This window comes from Ammodytes marinus, assembly GCF_949987685.1.
Source record: "Ammodytes marinus genome assembly, chromosome: 13".
Lineage (NCBI taxonomy): Eukaryota > Metazoa > Chordata > Actinopteri > Uranoscopiformes > Ammodytidae > Ammodytes > Ammodytes marinus.
In genome coordinates this window covers 18,584,614-18,603,472 of record NC_137217.1, presented here as the reverse complement: position 1 = coordinate 18,603,472, position 18,859 = coordinate 18,584,614, and the positions used below count along the sequence as shown (strand labels likewise).

The 18,859-nt window shown below is 40.2% G+C and overlaps 1 protein-coding gene across 1 annotated transcript; it reads left to right on the top strand.

Annotated features, from left to right (window-relative positions):
* Window positions 1-657: 657 nt before the first annotated feature.
* Window positions 658-18,540, top strand: dgat1b (diacylglycerol O-acyltransferase 1b). Its single transcript, XM_080039788.1, has 17 exons — window positions 658-1,042; window positions 2,554-2,641; window positions 4,003-4,043; window positions 4,330-4,415; window positions 8,006-8,058; window positions 8,507-8,612; window positions 11,719-11,847; window positions 12,177-12,245; window positions 12,395-12,498; window positions 12,843-12,881; window positions 13,116-13,157; window positions 13,259-13,303; window positions 13,587-13,699; window positions 15,005-15,070; window positions 15,563-15,650; window positions 15,772-15,834; window positions 16,296-18,540. The coding sequence occupies exons 1-17, from the start codon at window positions 801-803 to the stop codon at window positions 16,443-16,445; spliced, it is 1,524 nt and encodes a 507-aa protein (XP_079895914.1). The 5' UTR covers window positions 658-800; the 3' UTR covers window positions 16,446-18,540.
* The last annotated feature ends 319 nt before the right edge of the window (window positions 18,541-18,859 follow it).

Below are 18,859 nucleotides of genomic sequence, written 5' to 3'. Positions count from 1 at the left end.
GGCCAAAAAAAGAAAAAATATCCAGTAAGTGGCATTTGTGTGGACATAAAATGCCTTGTTGAAGTCAGAGGTCAGGCATACTGGTTCGAGATTATAGAAAGGCAACAGTAACTCAAATAACCACTCGTTAGAAGGTTAGAACCAGCGTATGCAGAATACCATCTCTGAACGCAAAACACGACCAACCTTTAAGCAAATGGGCTACAGCTACAGAAGACCCCATCGGATGCCACTCCTGTCAGCTAAAACAGGAAAATGAGGCTACAATTCTCACAGGATCACCAATATTGATTAAAAACACTGCATATTGCAAAAAGAAAAGTACAAGTTCCTTGAATTTGTAAGCAGGCCTACCATAGGATATAAGAATAATAAAATAAGAATGATAAGAAGAATGGCCATGAAATTATTTTTTAATGCTGTGAGAAAACAAATGGCCATTGGTCCACTATTTTGACTGATGAGCGCTGGGCTCAAAACTATTTATTAAGTTTCACTCTATTCAGGGAGAGGACTGCAGGCAGATTGAAACCAGTCCTTATATCTCTGCTTTGTGATTGTGAAACCCTCAGGTAGCCTACTGACTGTCTTATTGGCAGCATTGAGCAACTGTACTAGGCTGCTGTCACCTTCCCAACCACCCTTTGGCGCATTGTCTGGCAGTCCGTTCACTTCCCTCTCTACTACGCCTATTGTGAAAGGCACAGGCAACATGCCACGATCACAAACAAACAGCAGAAGTTAATTCGAAGTCGTTTTAGAGCTGTTTTTATTGATTGATTTATCATTTATCTGTCATTATGGGTGCTTTGAAAGGGACCGAGGCCTCCACTCGCAGGAGAAGAGCGACTTTGTCGGCGGGGAGCCGTGCGTCTTTGCTGCCTATGAACGGGAGGTCTGAGGCGGCGTGTCAGAGCTCGGTGACCGCTGACATAAGCAATGGCAAAGGCAAGGGGAAACGCGACCATTCGCTGGAGACAGTCCGACCTAATACAACACGCGAGAAAAAGAAACGCAGGAATGATATAAACGAGAGGTTCAGGTGAGTTGCAACAGTCTGGTTGCAACACGCAGACGTTCCATTTGACGGAGGGAAAGTTGTTTGTCGAGTCGATGATAAAAACGACAAAGCGATATCAGCTTCAGACGGCTCACGGCTATATCGCTTTGTCGTTTTTATCATCGACTCGTAGGCTAACTAGTGTCAAAATATAAGTTTGCTAGTTAGGTTAGGCTACAGCAGACAGAGTAGGCTATCACAGCCTGGGTCGTTTGAGGTCGTCCTCCTGAACTGACGCCGCCCATTCATTCATTCATGGGCCTACTTCAGTTCCCAGTTTGTTTGTTTTTACTGCTGCTAACAACTCACACTTAAGCACTTACCCTGCATGACTGGGACAGGAATACGTGTCTGTGGCAGATATACAAAGCGTCTGGAGAGCTGCTACTGTAGCCTATATTGAATGTAGCCATAAGAAATTGTAACTATATATTTTCAAAGTTTTTCAAACGAGACCAATATCTGCTTTAGCCCCAACCAGAGCCGGCCCAAGCCTTCAGGGGGCCCTAAGCGAAATATGATTAGGGGCCCCCCCTCCAATGTTAGCGCTGCCGAAACTATAGATCTTTGTTAAATATCATTCACACACCCAGTGTTTTCCGCTAGTGCCTCCACTGTGTAGCTGTGCGAAAATATTAGACAGCCGAGATTCAGACCCTCCTAGGAGGGTCCGGGGGTATGCCCCCCCGGGAGATTTTTTTAACCTTTTTAAAGTGAAATGCATGAATCTGGTGCACTTTGAGAGGAAAATTAAGAGGCTAAATCTGAGAAATGTTGTGTGAACTAATAATTTGGAGACACTGGGTCAGATGAATTATAAGCTATTGAAGAAGGACACATGGATTTTCCATAAAAATATTAATATAAAATAAAATATTATGGAGGGTCCTCTGGGTTGGGCTTGGAGCTCTTTTTCTTTTACGGGACATATTTCTCTGTAATATAATGAATGCATTTAAATGCAGTGAGAGGAACGAAGCAGAAGAACTCTTGTCCAGCTATCTTTTTTTCCACAGACGAGGCTGAAATAGGCTATAGACATACAGTGCATGGGAAACTGAGGGCAGCCCCATTTCCAATTGTTTTTAAATAAACTCAATACACACTGTGCATGAATGTGAACGTGACATTATCAGATAATTTCGAATTACCTCCCAGATTTTTAGGCTATTAATTATCTAGACCAAAACATTGTATTCCTGTTTGTATGATAACTCACATTTGCATGATATGATGTTATTATCAAACAAACAAACTTAAGGGGGGCCCTTGGCGGTCTGGGGCCCTAACACTTTTATTATTGACTGTAGGCTTACCATATTGTTTTTGATGGTAGGCCTATTATCCTAGGCAGCAATTTATTTATCCTGATATTGATAATTTGATGTGGAAATGCTGTGATAGTGTCAAATTCAATTTAACTGTAGGCCTATGCTATTTAAGCTCATGGTATTCTTGACCCATTTAAGCATCACATTTATTTCTTCCTGTAGCTGCCATAATTCACAGGAGTCCCTGCTGAGTTCAGCCAGTGGTTACAATAACTACAGAGGAATCCTCAACTGGTGCGTGATCATGCTGGTAAGAAAAAAAATCTTATGCCTCATTTACACTGGTACAGTTTGGTTTGATATGGTATTGCACGCAGTATATTGCATATTCCATAGTCAAAACTGTGCAGAGACATACCTATTTTGGTCAACGTTTCGTTGGGGAACCCAACAGTCCCAAAAGGTTTGAAGAGGGTGGAGTTACACACGGCTGTCTATTGATTGGTTGACAGAATAATAATTTCTGTACACACACACACACACACACACAAACAGCAGCCACTTGTAGAAGGTGCCTGCATGTCCTTCAAAACTCTTCACCAGACGGTGGCAGAGTAAAGCTTGCTGGCCAACAGGGGAAAAATTAAAAGTTTTGTGTTTTTCTTCGGTTAATATATTTGCATAGCATTTAAAGCTGGGGTATGTGATTTCTGATTGGTCAAAGTAAACATGAGCTGTACACTTTGACCAATCAGAGTGAGGCTCCGATTCTCTGTTCTTATTGGCTGTTGGGACTGTCCATTCACTTTGGCACGACGTTGTTGGTGTAGAGCGTGTCAGGGAGGGACCAAAGAGAACAAGTGGAGCTGTTGAGGTATTTGGATTCGAATCTCTATCCCAACTGCCATTTTCTCCCCAAATCCTCCACTCCAGCTTTAAGTATGCATAGCTAATTTTAAGATATCAATCTGAAAATAAATAAAGATAATTAGTTCTACTAACAGACTCACAGGGTCTGTTTTTGTTTCATAGTTGGCTTCCTGCCAGTCTAAACACACAACAAAACCCTTTTTTTACCAAATATAAAAATTTGGTCCAAATGCAGTCGTATGATTTGGTATTATTAGCAAGTAATATGTAAAGCACAATTCCTCTTTGCAGCTCTTCCTCCTCAGTGCTGGAGAGGCTCGGAAGAACACGAGAGAATGGGAGAGGAGAGTATGCAAGCGAAGCCTCCTGTTAATCCACACTTTGAACAGAGATCCTTGTGTTCCTCACAGGAGGTTTTTCTTCATTCCGCACTGAACTTCTGTCCCATCCCCGGACGTAGAGCCTTTGTGCTGGGTAATGAGATATTACAATCCATTTAAAAAAAGAGGAAGAGCGAGGAGGAGAGAAATAATAAGAGAGGGATGGAGGAGGGGGGGGGGGTAAAGGAGGAGAAAAAGAATGAAGAGAAGAAAGAGATGAGATACAGGGAGAGAGGTAGAGATGCAACAGAAGGAAAAAGAACATTGGAGAAGATGAGAGAGCGGGTGGTGTAACGGAAGGGTGCATATATTTTCTTAAAAGTGAAGAAATGACAACGTAAACAAAACAAACAATTACAGTAGGTAGAGAAACAAACGGAAACACATAGACAGTTTGATGGACTCTTGCTTTGTGTTGCAGGTGCTGAGTAATGCTCGCCTCTTCTTAGAAAACCTGTTAAGGTGAGTAATACGTTTAGAATCTTCTTTTTATTCCTGAAATTTAGAAAGAGGTCAGAAGTTCCAAGGATGTTTATGATAAAATGTACCCAACATCAGAAGTAGCGGGTCCTCAAAGATATCTTCCAGGAGAGTGCTTTTACTCATCTCTCAATTGCATTAATTTTAATGTCTCTGGTAACAGCACATCATGTAATTGATGCGACAACATTTACGCGTGCGCTTCTAGTTCAGTTTTGAATGTTAGAATCTGACATCTGCTCTTGTCTTTTCTATTTTTGTTTGTCAGATATGGTATTTTGGTAGACCCTTTTCAGGTGGTTCCCTTGTTTGTGAAGGATCCCTACAGCTGGCCAGCAGCATGCCTGACGATAGGTAGGTATCGTTTTTCATCTTTCCAGCTGCACCAGGTAAACAAATAACACACAATCACAGACAGAATTCCTGAAATTAAAGGTCAGTGATTCTGGACGATGCTTGTTGTTGTCAAAATCAGTGAATTACTCCTGATGATCCGCTACCTGGTGTCTGTACTGTGTTTGGGCTGATAAAAAAAATCTGATGTTAATACACAGCCTAGGCACTGTAAATGTGCATGGAAACAAAGGGTATGTTAACAAAGGGCCCACGTAGCTAGCAACATGCCAGTTGAAAGATATTGAATATAAGGAACAAAATGTATCAGTTTAGTAATGAAGAGAAATAACATAAATGTCATTTTGTTCAAGACAAGCTTGTAAAAGACACATTTTCAGAAATGGGGATGGAAAATATGGATAGAGGTTGAACCAGAACTAGAATCCCTCCTTACTACAAAAGCCTAAAGAAATTATGAGAGTCACATCCAGCTTCATTCACAAGAGTATAGATAGTATATCTACTGATAACTATAATCTGGCCCTCAATTAGAATAGTATTAATCATGAATCATTTTATATAATTGGTAAAAAACTGCATGAAGTTTTGTATCTTTACATTTCTTTTTAAATTGATTTCGAGCAGTACCTAGTTTTAGGACACACCCAGGCACAGGTGTATTCAAAGTTTTTTTCTAAATGTATTTGTATGGTATATCACAGTGAAAGTCTGCAGTGGTGCAGCTCACAATGTCTCTAGAGGGACAATCACCTGCCCTATATCCTGTACTGCACACTGGAACAGTGCTGCAGAAAAAAAGGGAAGAGGGGGAGCGATATGGGGAGCAAAAGAGAAGAGTGAAATAAGTAAAGGGGGGGGGGGGGGTATACAGGGGAACATATTACATGGAAGAGGAAGTAAGTATGTAGAAAGACTAGAGGGTTGGGCCCAGGGAAAGACTAGAGTCAAGTTTGAAAGGAGTGAGAATAAAGGTGGAGAAGGGAGAGAGAACTGATGTAAAGTGCTGCATCTACCTAGGGCATAAGAGGAGGGAGGGAGGAGGGAGGAAGGAAAGAAGAGTTCAGAATGTAGTTCAGTTAAAGGACTGCACTGACAATGGTTAAAAGACAGCTTAGAATGGGAGTGTGTGTTTACAGTAGCCTGGACAAATGAAGCAGCTCATTCCCAGAGGGTGTGTCACTGCACCAACACACACACACTCTCCTCCAAGTATCACCAACGCAGAGTGAATGAGAAGTCGACAGTGTATGGTTGCCCGCTGCGTTAAATGTATAACGCCTTGGAAAACCAACCTAGAAAGTTTTACATTTAGTGTACAACTGACCCGTAAGTGTGACCAAACTGAACCGAGATTTACACCAGTGTAAGGTATTTTACTACATTTAAATTGTCTATTGCTTCCAACATACGGCCAGCAAGCTGCTATTTAAATACCTGATTAGAGGTTTATGTGTTTTCAACAGGTGCTAAATGGCTCTATCTGTTCCACTGTGATGCACGGGAGGGCTCAGTAGTTGCGTTTTATCAAAGATGCTTAACAGGCCTGTTTCCAAAAGAGATAAAGAAGACCATTAGCCGAAACATATTATGCAGTTCCCGGGGTCTCTCTGCCTAATTAACAATGAAGGTTCAAAACTCTCAGTATCTCTCAATCTTCCGTCTCACTTTTGTTTACTAGCTGCCTCGTCTCCCGCATAAACGGACCCCCCCCCGTCACTCTTTCTAGCATATGCAGCCTGCCTTTTTTCCTCTTTTGTGTGTGTGTGTGTGTGTGTGTGTGTGTGTGTGTGTGTGTGTGTGTGTGTGTGTGTGTGTGTGTGTGTGTGTGTGTGTGTGTGTGTGTGTGTGTGTGTGTGTGTGTGTGTGTGTGTGTGTGTGTGTGTGTGTGTCTGTCAATATTTTTGGCTATGAGTAGAACGATGGTGAATAAATCGGCATAGGCTGAGGGGAGGAGACAGAAGGAGAGAGAGCGACAAACTGTAGGCTAAACAGCTGTTTATAGACAGGCATAAAAGTTTCATATAAGTATGCGATTAATTTAGATTAATTTATCACAGAGCCTGTAATTAATTAGATACATTTTTTTAATCGCTTGACAGCCCTAATAATAAACAAAACACAGCCCCATCCCCGTTGGTGCTTTTTCTCAATTTTTGGACAATTTATTTAGGCTGAAACTAATGAAATTCCAGCAAATAATAAAGTTTTATGATACAGTAGTTTGCATATTCTCTGAAAATAGTCGTCCCTGTGTTAAAAACCATCAGATTAAAATAATTCCCCAGAGGCAATTACTGATAGTTGGTCTGCGGGCTAGATGTGATTTTTGTTTACTTTGAAGAGGTGGGATAAAATGGGACGGTTGCCTTAATACAGTATTTTATGTAATTTTAATGAACATCTTTATCTAGCTAATGGCAAGTTATTTAATAGGTTGACTCAAATTGTTTTCACTTGTTCGTGATTGGCTTGATTTATAAATCAATTTTTTTCCCTTCTGAGAGCCTTTTTGTCTCTTCATATTACCACGTTTACTACTCAAAACAGGTTACTTAGCTTTGATGACAGGATGATAAGACAGCTAGTACTCTGCTATGCTTCACAGTAAACACATCTATTACGCCCGGTTAGATGGATTGATATGCCATTGCGCTGATTAAGGGTCTTAAAACAGAAGAAGTGCTGCTATTGGGTGCAACCGGTGTGGCTCGGCCAGGTCTTGTCAGGGTATTGAGAAATCTACTGAGAAACTGTGAGTTACCCTGCAGGTAAAAGTGACACTTCTAATACATAAATAAAAATACATCTATATCGTTATAGCCAAATTTGTAATCATAATAATAATAACAATACTGGGGCATAGTGTTTGTATTTTAGTAGTTGAATTTAAATAAGTTAGAAGATAAATATATCAACTGTGTATGTGCGGTTAATTGAAAAATAGCAACAACACAATATAAAATGTGTGTGATTGTGTGTACATGTGTGTGCACAACCACACACTTGCAGTGTCAGTTGGCGTGTGCTGTGCAACACATATGTTCTGTTAGTGCTGGATCATTTCTTTCATCAGGTGCTGCTGTGTAATCATGTGTAAGAGAGCATGGTCTTGATTTAAAAAAAAAAGGCAACATAAAAAGCTTGATTCACGTAAACACTCGATGCGTTCCATTATTGGCTTACTTTAAGTCTTGGGCTAATGATGCCTTTCAGAATTAACTGGATATTGACAGGATAATCTGCGATGAAGAGAAAACATCAGCAGTTTTCTGAAAAACAGGGTCTTCACTAAACAGCAACAATGTGCATCTATAATTGTAATTACAGTTGCCGCAGGCTCTCTGAATGCTTCTCTCAAATGTTAAACCATCAATGTAACCTATTAGTGTGGCATTAAACTCATTATAGTTAAGACAAAAACAGTCTTACCCTTTAGTGCGATATTATTTACCACAAGTAAAGACTTAATTAAGGGTTACACAGATATTGAGATTCATACTTTGATTCTGCAGAGACCCTTTAGAAGAGGGTCTGTTAAGAAAACATGTACATTAAACTGACCCAAATCTCTCGTTGTTTTTTGACAGTGTCCAATGTGTTCATTCTGGTGGCTCTCTACACAGAAAGGCAGTTATCAAAGGTGAGTAAAGAAAAATACCCTGCTTGCACATCGGAGCGCTGTTGATTGAAACTTAACTGTTGAATTCAGAGCACTTTCGTAGCCCCCAAGAGGGATTATTTTTCCCTTTTATAAATTGTTCTCTTAAACTCAGTAACGAACTGAAGCCCTCCTCCAACCGGTTCGGCAACATTTTTTAAATGAGAAATTAGTTTAACCGTCTGTATCTAGGAGCAAATTATGTTATGTTCTGTCTGTGTGGCCTGAATATTGAACATCAAGAGCTGGTTAAGACTTTGTAGGCCAACATGAGTCAAAACCTAGTTCTGTTTAGAACCCTTTAAGTTCAAAATTGAATGAAAAAAGTTAAAAACATGTAAACAAATTAAAGACGGTTTAACCATGGTTTACTATTTTAAATATATAATATTAAAACTCCTGCTGTCCTTGTGTCTCTCTTTCTGGCCAGGGTTCATTCAGTGAGCGTGTGGGCTTTCTGGTCCATTTCATTAACATGGCAATCGTACTAACATTCCCTGCTGCAGTGGTTCTATTGGTTCCCTCCATGACCCCAGGTAAAAAGGATTTTTTTTATTTTTAACCCTTATTAAAATACCATCTCTGCTCTCCATCCTTGACTAAAATAGTAGCATCTAGTATGCAGCCAAAACCATTATCCATTCCATTGGTCGTTTACAATGTAGCCATGTGCATAAAACAGAAAGGAATTTAATTTTAATGAAGATTCAAAGCACATTCATATCCTTCCCCTTCAGAGTAACAGTCAAGCAGCTTGATAGTGCAGTAAAACACAGCTCTTATACAGAGTCATAATTAGAGTCGGTTAGTGGTAATGGACCAGTTGACTGGATAATTTCCATCTGGAGAAGAGAAGAGAGGAGAGGATAGGGAAGAGAAGGGAAGGGAAGGAGAAGACAGCGGGTGGGGGGGGGGGGGGGCAAAGTGGGCGGGGTTTGTAATACAGGGTCATCCAAGGGTCACCTTCTTCTGTCTTCATCAAGCTGCCTGACAGAAACAGTGGCAGCCATCCATACGTTTTAGAATTCATTCACCCATGATACATCAACATACCTCACAGGACATTATACACCGGTTAAACCTATGTGCTTTGGGTTGATTCATTCAAAACATTACAGATCCAGTTTTGACCAAAGTTGCCAGATATTTGAAAGATACCAGATGTTAGTTTGTGTTTGTTTGGTATATAAATTACTAAAGATAGCAAGTGGCATTCAGTTGCAACATGTTTCAACATGAAATGTTCTGTCATGTCAACAATAACTTCTTCACCAAACCTAGAAACAAGTATTATTGCTTATGGAGTGACTCATTTGTCTTCTCAATGAATTGTGTAAGAAAAAGGCTCTGTGGTAAAAGTAAAAATCTAGGACCTCTACCAAGGGAGACGAACAACAACAAACAATACATGATCAAATTCCCTTCCATGTAATTCAAAAACGTTTTATTGTTAAAGCACAAACTTTCCAAGGTAGGAGTGTTCCACACCTTTTACTTGCTCTCTCCCCCACCCCCCCAGCATAGTCCCAGTCCTTTTATTCTTGAGCAATGAGCCAGGACAGGTCTAACCTTACCTTCATCATGAGGCAGACAGATATGTTAATTTGGTCATTGAAAATCGTTGTTATAATTCTCCCCTCCTCTCCTCTCTCTCACTGGGAGGTGAAGGAGTAAAGGAGTCAGTCCATCTGTTTGTACTCCTCTCTGCGCTGCTGTTCACACAGGATGGGCAATGACAGAGAGCCTGTGTGTGTGTGTGTGTGTGTGTGTGTGTGTGTGTGTGTGTGTGTGTGTGTGTGTGTGTGTGTGTGTGTGTGTGTGTGTGTGTGTGTGTGTGTGTGTGTGTGTGTGTGTGTGTGTGTGTGTGTGTGTGTGTGTGTGTGTGTGTGTGTGTGTGTGTGTGTGTGTGTGTGTCTGTTATGTACAGATACAGTATGTGTGTGCTTGAAGGAAGGTTCCTTTACTGGGCAATGGTTTCGCATCCAGTATTCAGCCATTGCACATGAATAAGAGTGCAATGATCTGATATGAAACTTGACTTCTAGTTGTATTACGTTTACTTATAGGACCATCTATGGACCTATGTTGCATATGTTATATGATTACATAACTAAGCCAAGAAGTAAAATTAAGTGTGACAAGTTGTACAATGCCATACAATCTGATTAAAACAATTGTACTGATATTAAATCAAATTGATCTAATATAGAATCCTATCATGGGAAGTTGGGAACGATGACAATGAGATCTTTAAAAGTCCTTCTGACATCCCGCACACATGCTTATGCAACCAGTATTCACTATTGTACACCTCTATTGGCTTTCGCTCAAAACTTGTACATCCTGTTTAAACAATTGAAGAAGAACATGTGAAATATAAGGAACCATAGTCTTAGGACAGGCATATGGCCTCTAAAAGAAGACTAAACCTTTGTTCAGCTCTTTCCGAGGTATTCAAATAGCCTAGCATTTCTGGTGGTGGTCAAATAAGTTTAAACCTTTCACCTTGATCACAGCACTCACCAAAAAGCAGAACAAAAAAAAAATACATGTCAAAGTAAATATCAAGGTAAATGGCCACAACACAAATACATTACTCAACCTAGCTGAGGTTTTAGAAACTTGGTTTTCAGGATTTTGTTGGGAAATAGTGAGTGGTTGATGATTGGCTCCAATGGTGTGTTTTTCCACCTCTGTGTTGCTGTGAGCCACATAGAGCCAGAGACACAGATGGCTAGCGGATAAGATCTGCTGTGGTTTGATGCCAGGTGTGCTGACCTCCACCTCACTCCTGTTGGCACAACAGGCGGTTTTTATTTGTGGGTTGTTGCACCTTTAAGTGTCGGCTTATGATTGTTGGTGTGTGCCTTCCTCTCTGTTGTGTGTGATCATTTGCTATCAAGCATATGGCGACCATTGAAGTCTTGTAGGCTAAAAATGCTCAGTTGGCGTGTGTGTGTGTGTGTGTGTGTGTGTGTGTGTGTGTGTGTGTGTGTGTGTGTGTGTGTGTGTGTGTGTGTGTGTGTGTGTGTGTGTGTGTGTGTGTGTGTGTGTGTGTGTGTGTGTGTGTGTGTGTGTGTGTGTGTTTGTTCGCACTAAAAGGTATTAAAATAAGTCCAATATTCTAACATCAAATAATGTTTTCAGTCGGCTCGAGAGAGCAACACTGACACAATGTTGTGAGCGTGAACACACACACACACACACACACACACACATATTCACAGAACCACTCTGGTAAACACAGTGACTACACTGTGCAATAATATCCTTGGCATAGTTTCACTGCTCTCAAACTTGGAGTTGGGATTATTTATTTTACTGGGCTTGTTTTGCTGTTTGTTCAAGATCAAATGATGACCTCTCCTTCTCCCTTTCCCTCTTCCCTTCCATTTTCCACTCTGAAACCTCCCTTGTCTCGCTCTTTGTTTCCCTCTCCTCCTTATTTCCCACACACACCCCCTTTCTCTCTATCCCTTCTTCCTTCTTCCCCACTATTTTCCACCCTCCACTGGCATTCGCTCATTTGTTTTTCTTGTCCCTGCCTCCCATCCCATACTTCAAGGTTGTATATCAGTTGCTTACAGATATATCCACTTAACAGTGTTAACGATTATCTCTCTCTCTCTCTCTCTCTCTCAGTTGGTGGTGCATTTGTTCTTGGTAATTACACCATCCTCCTCCTGAAGCTGTACTCCTATAAGGACGTCAACATGTGGTGCAGAGAGCTGAGCACAGTCAAGGCCAAGACTCTGGCTCGATCAATGTCTTGTAAGTCACAAAACACACGTGCACCTAGGTATGAAGTTTGGCAAGAAAGGGGGAATACATACTAAATTAAAAACCAAATTGACAATGCATCCTTTAGATTTCTTGCTGTTGCATTGACATCTGAAGGCAGATGCTTAATACCGCAGCTCTTAAGTAAAATGGAAGTTTGACACTTACTTGGGTACAAGAAGAATTGTCACAGCAATGTGTGGAAATATCGATGATGTAACAGGAAATTGTTGCATCTTAAAATCCACAGTGGATTGCCATAGCTTTTCTCTGTCACCACTATACACAGACTTTGCAACGTTCCGTGTTTGTTTATTAAGGTCCCTCAGCACGACACTTCAACGGGGGCGACCATAAGGTGTCTTACCCTGGAAACCTCACCATTAAAGGTATTCTCCAATACATTGTTCTAGTGTATTTTTTATGAAACTTAATCGATCGCATTTATGTCACATACTACTGCATCTATATTTTATATGTTTAATTTAGCCACATATTCTGACTGTCATATTGACCTCCTCTCTGTCTGTCTCTTAAGACATTTACTACTTTGTCTTTGCGCCGACTCTCTGCTATGAACTCAACTTCCCTCGCTCACCTAAAATCCGCCCGGCCTTCCTGCTGAGGAGACTGTTTGAGATGGTGGGGAAATTTCTCATGTCACCTACACCAAAAAAAGGCTTTACTGTAGCTGTACAGTATATTCAAGGCCCATTTCGCTGATCATTCTTATCTAAAAGAAAACATTGATTTTAGTCTTTGTTGTTGAGGCCAAAGTTAGTGGTCAATGATAATGTTGTGAGTAAAAAGGCTCTGATCTGCCTACAGGGCATCAACATTCAAACCTCTTCTTTAAAAAGTGAAACAAGTTTTACTGTTTTGTTATCTGATGCCCTCAACCATAATCTCTGTTGATCTTAATGATTAATAATAAATTATTTCTGTGAAACGTGTCACTAACTCTATTGATGTGTCTTTGTCCCCAGTTGTTCTTCATCCAGGTGTTAGTCGGTCTCACTCAACAGGTACTGCATTGTTATGTCAACCAAAGCAGATTGTATGGTGCTGTATTTATCCGTCCATCCATCCATTCACATTCCATTTCTTTTAAAGTCATTATGTCAAAACTTAACTAAATCCTCATGATAAGAGTTTTTTTATATATTTAAAAAAAAATGTAGCCAATAAGTAAAACCCACGGTTTACAGTGGATGTCTGGAAATAGCTTTACACTGCCTAATGCACTTTCTTTCTATCAGTGGATGATTCCCATCATTCAAAGTTCCATGAAACCACTACAGGTGAGGAAGACAGAATAACAGTGAAGCTATTACTGCCCAATATAGTGTCATCATAGTGTGTTTTGTTGGTTAATCTTGTGTCTTTTTCCTTGGCTGTGTAGGATATGGATCTGAGCAGGATGACTGAGAGACTACTAAGATTAGCTGTGAGTACAAGCAATACGTACATGATCACACCTTTACTAATGTTGCTTTTCTTTGTGCTTGCTGGGATTTGATGCCCAGCACATAATGAAATAGCAAAATACATTAGCATTAAAAAAACAGCAAGACCACTTTCTAAAGACCATGATGATGATTATTTTATATCTTCTGTTTTAAATTGAAGAAATAACTTGCTGCTCCATGGTCAGTGTCACACCTACTACTTTCATTTTGTGTCTTGTTCATTTATATTATGGCATTCCGTTTCTCTTAACTCCTCTCCAGGTTCCTAATCACTTGCTGTGGCTGATATTTTTCTACTGGTTCTTCCATTCGTCCATGAACGTCAGCGCTGAGCTGCTGCGCTTCGGAGACCGACAGTTCTACAATGACTGGTGGTAGGTTTCTCTGTGTGTGTGTTTGCATCTGTGCTGATTATGGATTTTTACGAGGTGTAAGGAACTGTGCTAAAGGGATGGTATTTGCATGCGTGCAAAGTCAATGGATTTGCGTGCATACAATTGTATATACGTAAGCATTGTGTGGTAGTTCATTTCAGTGCATAAAAGTAATAAAGGGCATAATATGTTCTGTAGTGGTTTTTCACCAATTGGGGCTTCCGGTTGGCGGCCCCTTTGGACAAAAGCGGTAGTATTTTTACGACCCCAGCCGTCACAAAGCTGTTTTCTAGCACGTTCCGTCCGTGCGAGAGTCAAATGAATAGGACGCAATATAGTGCATATCCGTGTAGCCTATTGAAAGTGTGAGGGCACCGGACTCATTTCGGCTCCGTGAGAGTGGTTAGTGACTCTGCATCAACTAATGCCAGTCAGTGCCAAACACACCTGATTGCAATGAGTTGATGCAGTGTCACCTAACTAGGCTACTCTCATGGAGCTGAAAGATTACGTGTCCTCACAGAAAGCGAATGAACGAGAGACGGCAGTATGGATCACGATGAGGTAATGTGTTTATGTTGTTGTAAATAATGACTATTTCAGATGAATAATGGTAATCTGATGATGGTGAAACAAAGTAAACTTTGTGTTCGTACCGCTCATTCATTTAGGAGTAAACACTGCAGTCTAGTTCGCTCCCGTGAATGTTTACACGTTGCTTGGCAACGTCCTCCTTCCGCCCGTCTATCACTCTCCCTTTTAGCTTTTCTTCATTGCATTCTCTTTTTTTTTCTCTGATGGTTCAGCCCCGTTATCAGTCATTATGACGACAAATAACTGTTTCAAACAAGGCTCCCGCTCCCCTTCCCTCACCTGGAGGGATAGGCTTCTCAAATCGCGTTGCTGCGCCACACTGAAATCTGCGACGGATATGTGACATAGAGCCTGAACGCGCGAACCGAAAATCGGACTGGGTGTGCGACCAGACCAAAAGCAGTAATAAAAACTATATAAAAATGTCTTTCTTTGCACTGATGGTCTCGTTTGCTGTTAAAGGTAATTTATGATTATCAGAGGAAACATGAGGCTGTTTAAAATATATTTAAATGTTACTCGTAGCTGCTTTAATGTATTTTGCTTTTGTTGATATCAGTAAATCAATTTCTTCGCTCAATGCACTTAAGGGTAATTACAACAATTCTGTGTATTTCTGCATGACAATAAAGATGTTACACTTCATGTTTGTCATCATTAGACTTTGTTGTGCATTCAATACACTGATTCTTATTATGACTCTTCTTTCAGGAACTCTGAGACAGTGACATATTTCTGGTCGAACTGGAACATCCCCGTACACAAGTGGTGTCTACGGTGAGTTATACGCACCGTAATGCACTGAGAGGGAGCCGTGAAATTTATAGAACTGAACAAGGCTTAACAAGGCACCCTGATATATTTGGGGAAATTGATTTATCTGGCTGTGAGCGATTAAGTGGTGGTAATAAATACAGTGCCTGCAGCCGGTTACACACTCACACACACACACACACACACACACACACACCCACACACCAACACAGCAGCAGGAGCAAGTGCAGTGAGGCTATATCAAACAAGACAAAGTTAATAAAATGCCTTTAAAGGGGGTTTAAGCCTATTTAATTGCTTTGGGAGGGAGACTGGCCGCACATTGAGTAAAGCTATTTCAACATGCAGTATTGCACACGGACAAAAAGTGAAGTCATTGTTTTTAACCATTTCTAAAATCAGTGTATTTGACTAAGATTTACAGCATGAGCTTATCCACCCCGTCCTCTGTCCATCCACCCATTTCAACTTCTGTTCCTTTGTCTGTCTTTACAGCCACTTTTACAAGCCGCTGCTAAGGAGAGGATTTAGTAAACCATTCAGCCAATCGGCAGTCTTCTTCCTGTCTGCTTTCTTTCACGAGGTAAGAGCCGAGACCAAGACCAATTTCAATGTAGAAAAGAATACACTTGCACTCCTCAAAACTCTTAATCCACCTTCGGCTAAATGTTGGATTGTTGTTTCCCCGTCTGTTTCTGTGTCAGTACTTGGTGAGTGTTCCTCTCAGGATGTTCAGGCTTTGGGCCTTCACGGGCATGATGGCACAGGTGAGACCCAACACATTACTGACTATGACTCTGTACTGGAGTGATAATTCTAGATATATATGTGTATATTCATTTAAAACGGTATACTCTGCATTGTTTCTTATACTGTTTGAGAGGAGTGTGTGTAGTGTAGAGGTAGTGTGGCATTTAGTTAATGGTTTGTTTGACTCCTGGGACACTTTAAAAAGACTGTGTTTGGCCTTTGCTCCCGTATCATTAACTTAATGTATGGCCTAATTAGCATAACAGGGCATATTTGATGTATAACGGGGAATATGGGAGGACAATAGGCAACTTGAGTGCTTCTTGGTCTTTGCTGACTTTGTTAGTTTATTGTTCATTTTAATGTGCTGAGTCACTAAATAAAATTCAGAAAAAATACACACAAAAAACTTTGCTGTAATTAGTCATGCAAACCCAATTATTAATTTGATTTCCATTTTTATTTTTTATTTCATCAGCTTCCATTCGCCTGGTTTGTTGGTCACTTCCTGCGTGGTAACTACGGCAACGCTGCAGTGTGGATCTCACTCATCATTGGTCAGCCATGCGCCATTCTGATGTATGTCCATGACTATTATGTCCTGAACCACACACAGGAGGTTGGCTGATAAGCACACACACACACACACACACACACACACACACACACACACACACACTCACACAAACAAACAACACACACACATACATTCTGTGTTGGGCAGTAGTCCCTCGTGTAATTAAACTAGCAGTTTAACTACACTTTGCAGTAGCTTGCTGGTACTTCAACTACATTCATATTTCCATAGAGATTCAAGTTGTTCAATTACTTTTTGTAGCATTTTTTGAGTAGTACACCACTGAAACTACAATCATTATAGGCCATAATAAGAAGAGTTAATTTTAATTAAAATTTTACCTTTGTGACATACCTAGCTATTTAGTGCTTGTAACATTTCCAGATGGGACTGTTTTATTTAGGATAGGTTTTTCTGTAGATTTCAGGGTTATTAACCTTCCGGGAAGGCTCACCTATAAAAAAATATTTGGTTATAGCTTCTGTTTTGTTTGTATGAGTTCGATATTAACATTGTTAACAACAATAAGCATAACATTATTTTGCTTAATGTATGACCTGTGCAGAACAAACTGGCACTTTTGAGTTTCAGCAATATGCTCATTGCCATTTTCTTTACTTTTTGTATCAAATTTTGTTATAATTTCATATCACATATACAGTACATTGTCAATAGGATATTTTTTTACAAAGTAGTTTGAACTTATTTTTCTAAGTTGTTTTAGTTAACCAAACTTAGATTTCTCCCTAGGGTAGCTTTACTATAGTTCAACTTCTTCCAGTGTGTGAATTTATTGGTACTGTAGGTTGCAAAGCTTAGCTTTTGCTTCCCCAGCTGCACAAAGGTCTACCCTCACTCTTTCCATTTTTCTCTGGTACACATAAGCAAATGCATACATGCCACTTGTGTCCAGTGGAGGTTACACATATCGTACTTTACATATCAGGATGAACTTGTCACTTTCTGATCCTAGTATGTTTACAGCACATACCTTGGTCATTGTATCTTCCTGCTGGCAAATCTTTTGATATTTAAAGCGGAACATGTAGAATAAATGTTGATTCTTGAAATATCGTTTTAACTTAAGGATGAAAGTCGTCACTTTTGTATGTGTTGAGTGATGTCGCCATGCAGCATGTTTTTCTCAGGTGATTTTTCTTCCAGTGTGTGTCTTCATAAAGCCTGTGATGGACAGTTTGTGTTTGCTGAGGTGATTGAACATTTGGTACTAAGAAAACCTCTCTTTTGTTTTTTAATAGAGGTTTGACTCTTAAGCTGTGTGTATGGGGGCGGGACCTGATAAGCCTTTGGCTTCTTCCGTCTCCCTTCGGACAACACAAAGTATGATGTATGAATATTTGCAAGAGAAAATTGTGTATTGTGTGGAATTGTCCAAAATAATAATAATAAATAAATAATGACTGGGGTAGAATTTGATCAATTGTCAAGTTGACGGCATTATTCAAGTGCCTTCAAAAGTTATGATAGAGATTTATGATCGACTCACTGTTTTTCCTCTTGACCTTTTTGTGAGCCAGAGGGTCCTTAATGGTTAAACTGTAGCATCACTAGCAGAAATGAATGTATGTAGGGGAGAACGGGGTAATCTGAGCCACTTTTTACATTTGCTCCCCTCTAAGCGAGCTAAAATTATTTATCACTCAAATGTACACATTTCCCATTAATTCAGGATGTTTCCTAGAAATGGGCATTAGCAGAATTTTTTAAGACAAAGGGCAGTGAAAATATGATTGTTTAAAAAAAAAAGTTGTCATGTGGCTCACTTTACCCCAGCTGTGGGGTAAACTTATCCACTTACTTTTTCCACTCTGAAACTACCATAACAACACATATTGAATCCTGAAAGCTAGCCACAAATTCCAGAACTAATGTCGGACTAGTAAAAGAATGATGGGGTTTGGTCAATTAAGCAACAGAACAGAACACAGGACCCTTAAAGCCAGCTAGTGTCTGGGGGTCAAAGCATAGGAAAATCAGAACCAGCGAGAACAGCCTGGGACTCAGAACACAGGAGAAGACCCAACTGGATTATAACATCAGCCTGTCATACTCTACAACTAGGCCTACTCTACATTCCAGTCCTGAAGGTTACAGGGAAAGATGAGAAAGTGCTCTTTCCATGTGGTTGCCCAGGTCGTCTTCCTGGTGTATTTCCTTGGCATGATGGCTTTTCTACAATGTGTATGGCATTAAAATGAAACATATGTCATGTAATATTACATTAAAATATGTTTAAGACCAAACTTAACTTGTGCAGTGGCTCACTTTCCCCCACAGCATTTGGCTCACTTTCCCCCACCACCACAATTTGAGAACAAACTAACTCTCTCAGCATTTCAGGCTAATCTTCAGTTATCAACATCACATGGTTTCACATGTTGGTAGTTCATCAACACGTATGATAGAAGTTTTTCTACGTTAATACATTTGCTTTGGCACAACAG